Genomic DNA, 10718 nt, shown 5'->3' on the forward strand with positions numbered 1-10718 from the left:
ATCTTCTGCAGTTTTCATCTTACAGTTCTATGGTTGAAAGTCTGCCGAGTGAAAGTCTGCCGAATGCAATAGCTACAAATCACTTCACCATATTTTCCGCACTATAAGGCCGCATCTAAAGGGAATATTTTTTTTTTTATCGATAGCCAATAGTGTGCCTTGTCGTCAGATGCGCCTTCTACATGGATCAATTTTCTGATTTCCTGGATCTAGTACAGTGATACCTCGGTTTACGAACCCCTTGGCTTACGTTACATTTATGAAAATTTTACCTTGGCATACAAACTATTTTCAGGATACACACAGAGCTGGCACCACCATGAGTGATGTGTCGTTCGCGAACGAGCCCGTTCTCCTAAAAGAAAATGGCACCCAGCTTGTTTTGGTCCTCTATTCCCCACCCCCAGTCGTGAGTTAAAGCCACGTGATTGGTCAAGAACGCAGCAGTGAGGGAGGGGTTACAGACAGAGAGAAAGTGAAGCCATTCTCCAAAAAAGAAAATGGCTTCCGACATTTTTTTTGTCTTCTATTCCGCGCCCCAAGTCTTCGGTTAAAGTCACGTGATTGGTCAAGAACGCAGCAGTGAGGGGGGGTGGTTTAAACATTAGAGGTGGTTTAAACATTAGAGAGACAGGCAGACGACAGACAAACAGACGACAGACAAAATGGATAGAAAACAGTGAAATTTGGACTCGTTCCCACCAGGGGGTACTTTTTACGTCGGGCGTACAACTTTCAAAATGTCTTGGTCCGGATGGCCGACAACTTCTTAAAGAAAAAAAACGTCTTTTTTTTTCCAAATCAAACATCTGTGTAAGCTCTCAGTCATACAGGAGTGGTCCATCGATGAAAAGGTTTCTTTAGCCGTCATCTGTACTTCTTTGAAGGTGTCGGCCATTTCGCTTCTTCAGCGAACTAACTGAAACATTTGTTTCATTCAATCAAGCAAACCGCTACAAGGCACATGGACTCCTCTTTCTTAGCGGCTTTCAAAACTCTCAAGTACACTTTTCAGTCAAAGTCTAGTCCGAAGCACGAAACTGGCTTCTTATTGGCTGCCGGTGCCCAGTATGCAAATTGTCAAACTGGATTCTGATTGGCTGCCGGTGCCGAGTATGCAAATGTATCGTGCTTCAGACTACACCGTGACTGAAAAGTGTACTTGAGAGTTTTGAAAGCCGCTTAGATAGAGGAGTCCACGTGGTTTTAAGCAGACAATGCAACGCAAACATTGCATTGTGCATCATGATGACAAACGACAACTGGAGCAAAAGCTTCACCAAGGGATATTTATCATAAATTAAGCAAGGGAGCATTTGTGGTAGGTTCTTCCTTAATTAAAAAAAATCCTTTATACTTCGCAACAATGTTTGCGATTAGTCATCTTATTGTGTTTCAATTTGTGAAAAATGGGGCAGGCAAGTTTATGGCCGGGCAGGCAGCCTTTCAGAGTTGTCTGCCCGGGAGTTTCAGACACTTCTGCAAGGTTAAAATTCCCATCAATCAGGCTGCACAAATAACCCGCACTAGGCATCAGTTCAATTTGAAATGAAAAGACATGCAAGGGAACCAGCTATTAATGATGTTTTAGTGTGTCTGCTTGCATATGTTGCTGTTGCAATCTCACAACTTCCAAGATGTGCAACCCAGATGTGCAACCCAGTTTGTGCTGCACCAAGACTAATATTTGATAGTAGTTGACACAAATTCCCAGCAGACAAATCAGCCCATTTTCAACGGAGCTTGTGCGCCATCTTGTGCATTTTCTGGGAGCTACATTGGAGTCCATATGCCTCAAAATGAGACGGAAGGACTTCTTTAATCGATTGCAAACATTCATGCTTTCCTCTTCAGAACTATTTCAATCATATTCATAACTGGATGAGTAACAAGAAAGCATCTTCTGCAAATCTGAACTCTCTGAAGCCATTGTTTTGATTCTCGAGCAGGTCAGTTTGTGACGGTGTATCCTGGCGTGACGTCACAAACAAGGGGGCGGGACTTTCTTAATTTTGTCATTTCTGAGCTCATTTTGTGGCAGTTTTGGGACACTAAGTCATTTTTATTGGTGTTTTGCATTTGACTAAAAATATCAGGGTATTTTAGATACTATAAAATGTTTTTCTGATGTCAATTAGGAAACAAAAAAAAAGGTGTCGGTTGTCCTTTAAATAAATACAGTAAAGTCTCGTTATATCGATATTCAAGGGAGTCTGAAAAAATATCGATATAACCGGGACTATCGATATATCTGACCCTGTTTGCATGTAATTTTCTCCGTGCGTGCATAGAAATAGTATCGATATAACCGGGACTATCGATATATCCGATATTGATATAACGAGACTTTACTGTAGTTGAATAAATACATAGCTACAGATATCTATCTAGCTAGTGATACAAAAGCTAGCTAAAAAGATCTGTAACTAGCTATATTGTCTAGCTGGCTAGCTATCTATTTGCTATCTGGCTAGCACTATAGCTATCTAGCTCGCTGGCTCGCTATCTAGCTCAATGGCTATTAGCTGGTTTGCTAGCTTTCTATCTATTTGAGTTACTTCCGTGTTGAGTGAACGCTGGCGTGTGTGGCTGCCGCTGCTCACCCACTGAAAAAAAAAATCCTGCGACTGTAAAGTGACTTTGAGAGTTTTGAAAGGTGCTTATAAATGAAATGTATTAGTATTATTATTATTATCACAAAGGTAAATAAAATGGCTTTATTATACAGTAGAGATAATACCATAGCACATTTATTATACATAAAATAAGGTATATTTTGTGTATTTTTTAGGCTTAGAAAATTAGAAGGTAGAAAATTATGTTTTATGGGGACCTGGGACAGATTATTTTCATTTTAAAGGTTTCCTATGGGAAATTATTTTTGGGGATACACACTTTTCACCTTACAGACTGTCTGGGAACCAATTAAAATCGTAAGCCAAGGTATCAATGTATTTCAAACTTTATTTCGGTGCTGAAGGCTCTATTTAAGTGAAGCTTATTGTGTATTGTATTCCCTTTAGTGTCATGCAGCCATAGCCACTCTTGTAGCTAGAAAACATAACAAAAGTTCTATTATGTCAAGGTGATTCCATTTCAGCCTTCCAAGAAAATAAAATACAGTGATACCTCGGCTTATGAACGCTTTAGCTAACAAAGTTTTCGTCTTATGAACATTAAATTCGCGAGAATATAAGCTTAGCATACAAACTATTTTTCGGGAAACACATGGAGCACCGCAATGAGGGATGTGTCGTTCGCGAACGAGCCGGTTCTTGGAGCTGGATCTCTGAAGTGAACGAACATGGAGCTGGAAATGGCAGCCGACTTTTTTTGTCCTCTCTTCCCCACCCCCGGTCTTCGGTTAAAGCCGCATGTGATTGGTCAAGATCCGTGGTAGATGAGGGAGGGAGAATTACAGACACAGTGAGAAGGAGGAGGGATTAGAGAAACAGAAGCACTGATGGCTTTTGAGAAAATGGAATGCCTTTCGGTGCACCTAATTGTGTGGAAAATAGAGTATTAAAAACACATTTGAAAGACATCTGAGTCTGATCCGAGAAAATTCAAATCGATGCTTTTTTTTTGCATTTTTACGACTACTTCATTAGTGTGTTGAAAGGCGTGGTGAATACAACTAGAAGATAAAAAGGGGGAAAATATGTGTTTAGTAAATTACTATGTATATTAGGCCACATATACAAAAGTAACTTTCTGCTCATGCATGCAAACACGTTATTCTGAATGTTTCAAAAACTTAAGGCCAATTGTTGCAGTTTGGAATTGAAGCGGATTTACATGGGACAGGAGATGTGAGACAATATCTTTACGTCAATGGATGCTCCAGCTTCGTGTTTTCAACATTTAGCTTGTAGCAGACGTGCATCTTTCCCTACATTACATTACAAAAGTTTGAGTGAAGGCCTAGCTAGCTATCTGTTAGCTATCTATTAGCTAGCTAGCTTTCTATCCGAGTTACTTAGCTATCTATTAGCTGTCTATTAGCTAGCTAGCTTAGATATTTCCAGGTTGAGTGAAGGCCTCGCTAGCTATCTGTTAGCTATCTATTAGCTAGCTAGCTTCCTATCCGAGTTACTTAGCTATCTATTAGCTGTCTATTAGCTAGCTAGCTGGCTTATTATCTGAGTTACTTCCGGGTTGAGTGAAGGCCTAGCTAGCTATCTATTAGCTAGCTAGCTTTTTAGCCGAGTTACTTCCGAGTTGAGGGAACGCTGGCGCGTCTGGCTGCCGCTGCTCATCCACAGAAAAACTTATCCTGTGACTGTAAAGTGACCTTGAGAGTTTTGAAAAGCGCTTAAAAATGAAATGTATTATTATTATTATTATATGTTGACTGCGTGCAAATTGTGCTGCTTGATAATTTGAAACAAATGTCTCATGGTCCGATCCATTATAGAAGTAAACTTTTCCTCTACATCTTTTACAAACTAGACTTGGGAGTGAAACATCAGAGAAACCCTTTATTGTGATATAATACATTTTTAGGTTTCTATGCTAATACTTTGTCATTAAATTCTAAAAAATGTTTCTTTAGTAGTTTTTGGAAGCAACATTGTATTCTTCCATGACATGTTCTAAAAGGTGCTTGGAAATGAAATGTACAGTGACACCTCAACTTACAAACACCTTAACTTACAAACTTTTCATCTTACAAACGTCAAATTTATGAAAATTAAACCTTATAATAAGCACTATTTTCATAATACACATCCACCATTGCTGGCGGAGTGATCTTCGGCGGAAGCACACGACCGAACAGCACCAACAGTCCTTGTGGAAGGTGACTCTCCTTCCATAAGCCATCAACGACCATCAAAAAGGGAAATAAAACTTTATTTTACAGCACAGTTTATTTCTTTAATTACAGTCCTCATGCAATTCCCTTTGACCTTCGACCTCCAACGCCATTCCATCAAGCCATAAATGACCATCACAAATGTAAATAAAGTGACTTTATGATACAATGCAGTGTATTTCTTTCATTACAATACAATAGCACATTTATTATACATAGAATAAGGTATGTTGTATGTAGTTTTAAGGCTTATTTAGTTGAAAAGTATATTTTATGGAAACCCGGGAACGGATTATTCCCATTTTAATGGTTTCCTATGAGAACATTTTTTTTTGAGATACACACTTTTCACCTTACACACTCTGTCTGGGAACTAAATAAGTTCGTAAGTTGAGGTCTCACTGTATTACTATTATTATGATTTATGTTGTATTTGTAAATATATGAAGCAGACTCAGTTACCTTGTGAAATGTGTTATATACTGTAAAAAAACATATTTTGCTGAGATAAAAAAAAAATGCACAAGATGAAAAGTTTCCCACCAAACAACCGATCCTGACTATTCAGTTCTTCATTTAGCTTCATCCCTTTCAGTTTCAATTCTGCTTCAAACATGACAGTGTAAGAGAAAAAAAAAACCTTCCAGCATATCCAACTATGTTTAGATCAGGCAGCTCCAACGCATTTCACAAACAAATCCAGAGTTCTATCGAAACCTGATGTGCACACATTGGCACCTGCCGATAACCTTGTTTCAGTTTATTTGTTAATGTGTGATGGCTTCTAAAATAAACACATATGTAACAGAGTCATGCATTAAGCTTATTAAATTATGACGGAAGTGACGCAACGGCACATAGTTGTCACGGTTTGTGAGGTGGTGATGGCGGGTTCGGATCCCAAAAAGCAGGCAGGAGGGAGCAGGAGGTTGTTTGACAAATTGTATTAAAATAAAGTCAGCAGGAACAAAATTTAAAACATCAAAATGACCTGAATGGAAAAAATACAAAGTAGCAAAAGAAGACCAAAAGTAAAAGCCCGCCAAGGTTAAACAAACACGTACACGATGCATGCTGCAAAGAAGCAGCAAACAAACAATGAATAGGCACCAGATGATCGTGCCAGGTGTCCTTTTAAGTGTCATTGATTATAACGACCAGCACCTGCGAGGCTGCCGGCAGGGCTGACGTCGCTACCCGCTGGTCGCCAATCTGATCGGGACGACCAGCACCTGTGCAGGTGCAGGCGGGGCCGACAGCGCCCCCCGTTGGTCGCCAACCAGATCATGACAATAGTATGGCACACATGTCATTTTGTAGCGTTATAAATTTTGTCAGCTTCTTTTGAATTTTTTCTTCTGGGGCTGAGGTACTGTGCATCTTACTTTGGAAAATGATATGCAAATGCACGACCTTATATCCCTCGGGAAAGTCCGGAAGAAAAAAAGCAGGCTTCTGATTGGCTGTCGTGCCGAGTATGCAAATTTCAGCTGCAGGTAGGATATTTAAAGGGCAACCGACGTCTCCGGACAAGTTGTGTCCATAATTTGTAAAATGGCTTCAAATGACTTCTACTGAGCGTATTTTAAAAATATTCCACCGCATATAGCTATATTTGATGTTTTAAAATATTCTGAATATTCAGGAAGTCTTGTTTTTGAGTTGGTGACGAGTCCGTACGTGACGTCACTAAAGGAACGCCCCCTGACCGAAAAAAAACACATTGTAGCTGTCCTTCCATCACGTCAATGTATTTTGCTGTATTGTTTGGTCTGAAAACCTTGTGTTTCACCCAAAAGCCACCAGAAGAGGGTGTCCAAGCTCCATATTAGGAATTTATCAGCCTGTGGAAACGGAGGTGGCCACAGGAGGTCGGCATTTTGTGCGTCTTTTTTTGGGTGAGAGATTTCCCCCCAATGTTGTCTCAAAATGGCACAAATAAATTATTCAATCGATTTCAAACATGTGTACTCTTCAGAACTATTTGAATCATATTCATAACTGGATGTGTAACAAGAAAGCATATTATCTGAATCTGAAGCCATTGTATTTATTCTTATTCTCCAGCAATGCAAGACGTCTTGGCGTGACGTCACGAACTGGGGGTGGGACTTTCTGAAAATGCCCAATTCGCAGCTCAATTTTTTGCAGATTTTGGACACTAAGTCATTTTTATTGGTGTTTTGCATTTGAATAAAAATATCATATTGCGTGTTTTGAGTATTTTAGATGCTATAAAACATTTTTCTGATGTCAGTTAAGAAACAAAAAAGTGACGTCGGTTGTCCTTTAATACAGCCTATGTGTCTGTGTGTTTGGCAACGATACACTTGTACTGTTTACGCGTGAAGGCGAGGGCGTCCGTGGCGAGTTTGTAGAGTGTGCGGTCAGGACAATCCAGCCATGATTTTTCGGAGTTTAACACAAGTAGATATTATTGAGCTTGAGTAATTTGTTGTGTAATCATATGTTTTGAATGTTGAAAGTGATTCAATTTTTTAATAAATGTTGATTTCTTTAACTTTGCACCTTTGATTGAAATTTATTAAAAACAGACGCAATCTTGATCAATCACAGTGGGTATGTTATTTTAATCTATTTCCATTTCCTCCTGCCAGTATCTGTGAAATAGTATGTAAATGCCATATCTTGCATATTCCTTGAGACAAATTTATTAACTGATCAGGGCGATTTTTCACATTTGATAGATAATTAATAGTTAGTTAGTAGATAGTTAATAAATTGGGTTATAGTGGGCTTACTGTGCATGAGGTTTGCACACATTACATTTAATGCTTTAGTACAGGGGTGTCCAAAGTCGGTCCTCGAGGGCCGCTGTCCTGCCTATTTTCTAGCTCTCCCAGGAGCAACACACCTGATTCAAATGATCAGCTCTGAAGCAGCATCAAAATGATCCTGATGATCAATCTCAGCTGTCTTGGGGCACTATGCGAGGAACACCCTGAATTGGTTGCCAGCCAATCGCAGACAATTTGGAGTGGTCAATCTGACTGACATGCATGTTTTTGGAGTGTGGGAGGAAACCGGAGGACCTGGAGAAAACCCACGCGGGTCCGGGGAGAACATGCAAACTCCACTCGACTACCGGGCCATAATAATGACAATGATAATGATAATGAGTAGTAGTGGGAGTGGGAGTGGTAGGGGTAGTAAGTAAATCCAGGCGTAAAAACTGAGGTTTGACTGTAAATGTAATATTAGATTTTTTTTTTTTACTAAAACATGAATTTAAAACGAGTTATTGACTACTTTTGTTGTGTAAATGTTTCATATTTAGTTTTGGTTTTCCAGTCAGAATGGCCTTCTGAAGGAAACCATAAATACGATGTGACAAAAATGAGTTTGACCCCCACTGCCCCAACCCAGCAATACAATACACAAGCAACTTTTGCCATGAGACTGCTTTCACGATGTATGAAAGGTACTGCATAATTGTTGTTTTTCTTCAATTATGGCATTTTGATGAATATCAATCAATTATCCAAACAGCTCAATTTTCACGAGGGTCGCAGGATGTGGTGGAGCCTATCCCAGTTGTCTTCGGGCACAAGGCGGGGGACACCCTGAACTGGTTGCTAGTCTATCTCAGGGCACACAGAAGCAAACAACTACAGTAAAGTCTCGTTATATCGATATCGATATATAATATACATACATACACATACATATACATATACATATATATATATATATATATATATATACAGTAAAGTCTCGTTATATCGATATCGGATATATCGATAGTCCCGGTTATATCAATACTATTTCTATGCACGCACTGACAAAATTACATGCAAACAGGGTCGGATATATCGATAGTCCCGGTTATATCGATATTTTTTCGGACTCCCTTGAATATCGATATAACGAGAGTTTACTGTATATATATATGGCTGTTTTTCTGTGCAGGTTTTGTTAGGTGGCATGCCTCGAGCTTTTTTTAATACAAAATCCATAGTTTGGCTCAGTTAAGGCTGAGAAATATGGAAATATGTACTTAACGAGATTTGTGTATTTCTTCGCATGTTCTACCACATTTAGTGGATCAGCATCGCGATTGAAATCTACAATTTTCAATAATGCGGAACACAAATGCAGAATTGCTTCATGTTATATCCAAGATGAGATTTTGTAGCAATTCAGGTTAATTGTGTATCGGATCCGATGGGTTAAGAGAAGCAAAGCATAGTGAGCTGCATTTGGAAAGCAAAACCACAACACGCAATTCGTTCTGACAGCATGGATCTTATCGAAATGGAATAGTAAAGTTGGCGCTGGTCGTTCCTGATCTGAATGGCTGCCAGCTAAGAAAAGAACACTCGCAAATCATTCGGCCCGAATGTGGATTAGCCAACGGTGAAACGCACAATAAGTTGAACCCATACTAGTAATTACCGTAGGTGGACAATCGAGCAATAATGTCGAAAACTTACCCAGAAGGGAAGCTCGGGTCCGCACAGCCGCTCCATCTCCGTCCGTTTCGGGAAGACACCGACCGGCAAGGAACCACCGGAGAACTCTTTTCAACACTCTTCTTGGGTAGGCAGCTGCTTTTCACAAGCAGTTTTTCTTATTTTGCCGCTTGAAATCAGCACTTGTTTAACAGTCTCACGGCCGACGAAGAGGTAGACAGGTAAATACGGAGGGGCCTGGACTTTATCGACCGAAGAGCGCCAGGAAACACGGCGCCCCTTCCGCTCTGCCGACGGCGAAGAACACAAATAGAGCGTCGCCACCGAAATGTGAAGTCTCATTTCAGATGTCAAAAAAGGGCGTGAACTTTTTTTTAGTCATGCCTTGGTTACTCCCCCACTCTCTCTGTTTTTTTTTCTTCAAACAGAAACGTCACACAAATTCACGCTTGGTGGTATTCAACTGTTTTCTCACACTACAAGAGGCAAATAGAAAAGTCCACCAATATTATTTCACATAGACTTGTTTTTTTTCTAAACAATAGCCAGACCCATAACAACGGGCAGGGACCAGGGACAGTCTAAAACGTTTAATGTGCGTGTAAAACAAAACAAAAACAAGCTTAACCTGCCTGAACTGCTGCCACTGACCGCCAAAATTCAGTCAGACATGTTCACCAATGTAGACTTCAACCTCTGAAAATATTAAACCAATTGTGAAAGACTTAAAGCTTAAATGGACAGTGTGTGTTCATTAGTTTCAAAATCCCACACAGTGATCCCTCGTTTTTCGCGGTGAATGGGGACCACAACCACCCGTGCGATAGAAGAAAATATGCGAAGTAGAGTTATATAATAATAACCCACGTGATAAGACAGGGAGGGTGCTAGGCGGGGCTGAGAAGATGCACAGCCAATCCCATAGAAATAGATAGGTTTAGAAGTGGCGTAGAGACGAGGTTGATTGCAAACCCGGAAGTGACGGCACGAGTTGTAGCGTCCATAGTAACGTGGTTTGGTTTGGCATAGAAATAGGATAGTTTTGAGCGTATTTAGGTCTATTTAACGTATGGATGCTGTAAAAAGGAACAACAGTTGGGGGCCGCAATGTTTCGCTTACGGATGCTTCAACTACAAGCTGAAAAACAAAGGAATTTCGTTCTTCAAGTGAGTGAAAATGAAATTTCTATAAAAAGAAAAAAATAATACAGTAAAGTCTCGTTATATCGATATTCAAGGGAGTCCGAAAAAATATCGATATAACCGGGAGTATCGATATATCCGACCCTGTTTGCATGCAATTTTCTTCGTGCGTGCATAGAAATAGTATCGATATAACCGGGACTATCGATATTTCCGATATCGATATAACGAGACTTTACTGTAATTCGTTTTGCGATGTTTTAGCGACTAATTTTCGTCCTGTTTTCGATCTTCGACCGTGTATAAGTACGTTCTAGCTGTTCTTC

General features: G+C 39.8%; 1 protein-coding gene across 1 annotated transcript in view; it reads right to left on the reverse strand.

Moving 5' to 3' along the window:
* The window catches only part of abcc3 (ATP-binding cassette, sub-family C (CFTR/MRP), member 3), an 86312-nt gene extending 76751 nt beyond the window's left edge, over positions 1 to 9561 (reverse strand). Inside the window, exon 1 of the mRNA XM_089015844.1 lies at positions 9271 to 9561. Within this exon, the coding sequence (XP_088871970.1) occupies positions 9271 to 9306 (36 nt within the window). The 5' untranslated portion in view covers positions 9307 to 9561. The remainder of the gene's footprint in view (positions 1 to 9270) is intronic.
* Positions 9562 to 10718: the final 1157 nt, after the last annotated feature.

This window comes from Hippocampus bargibanti, linkage group LG15 (assembly GCF_051943395.1).
Source record: "Hippocampus bargibanti isolate YZ-2025 linkage group LG15, ASM5194339v1, whole genome shotgun sequence".
NCBI lineage: Eukaryota > Metazoa > Chordata > Actinopteri > Syngnathiformes > Syngnathidae > Hippocampus > Hippocampus bargibanti.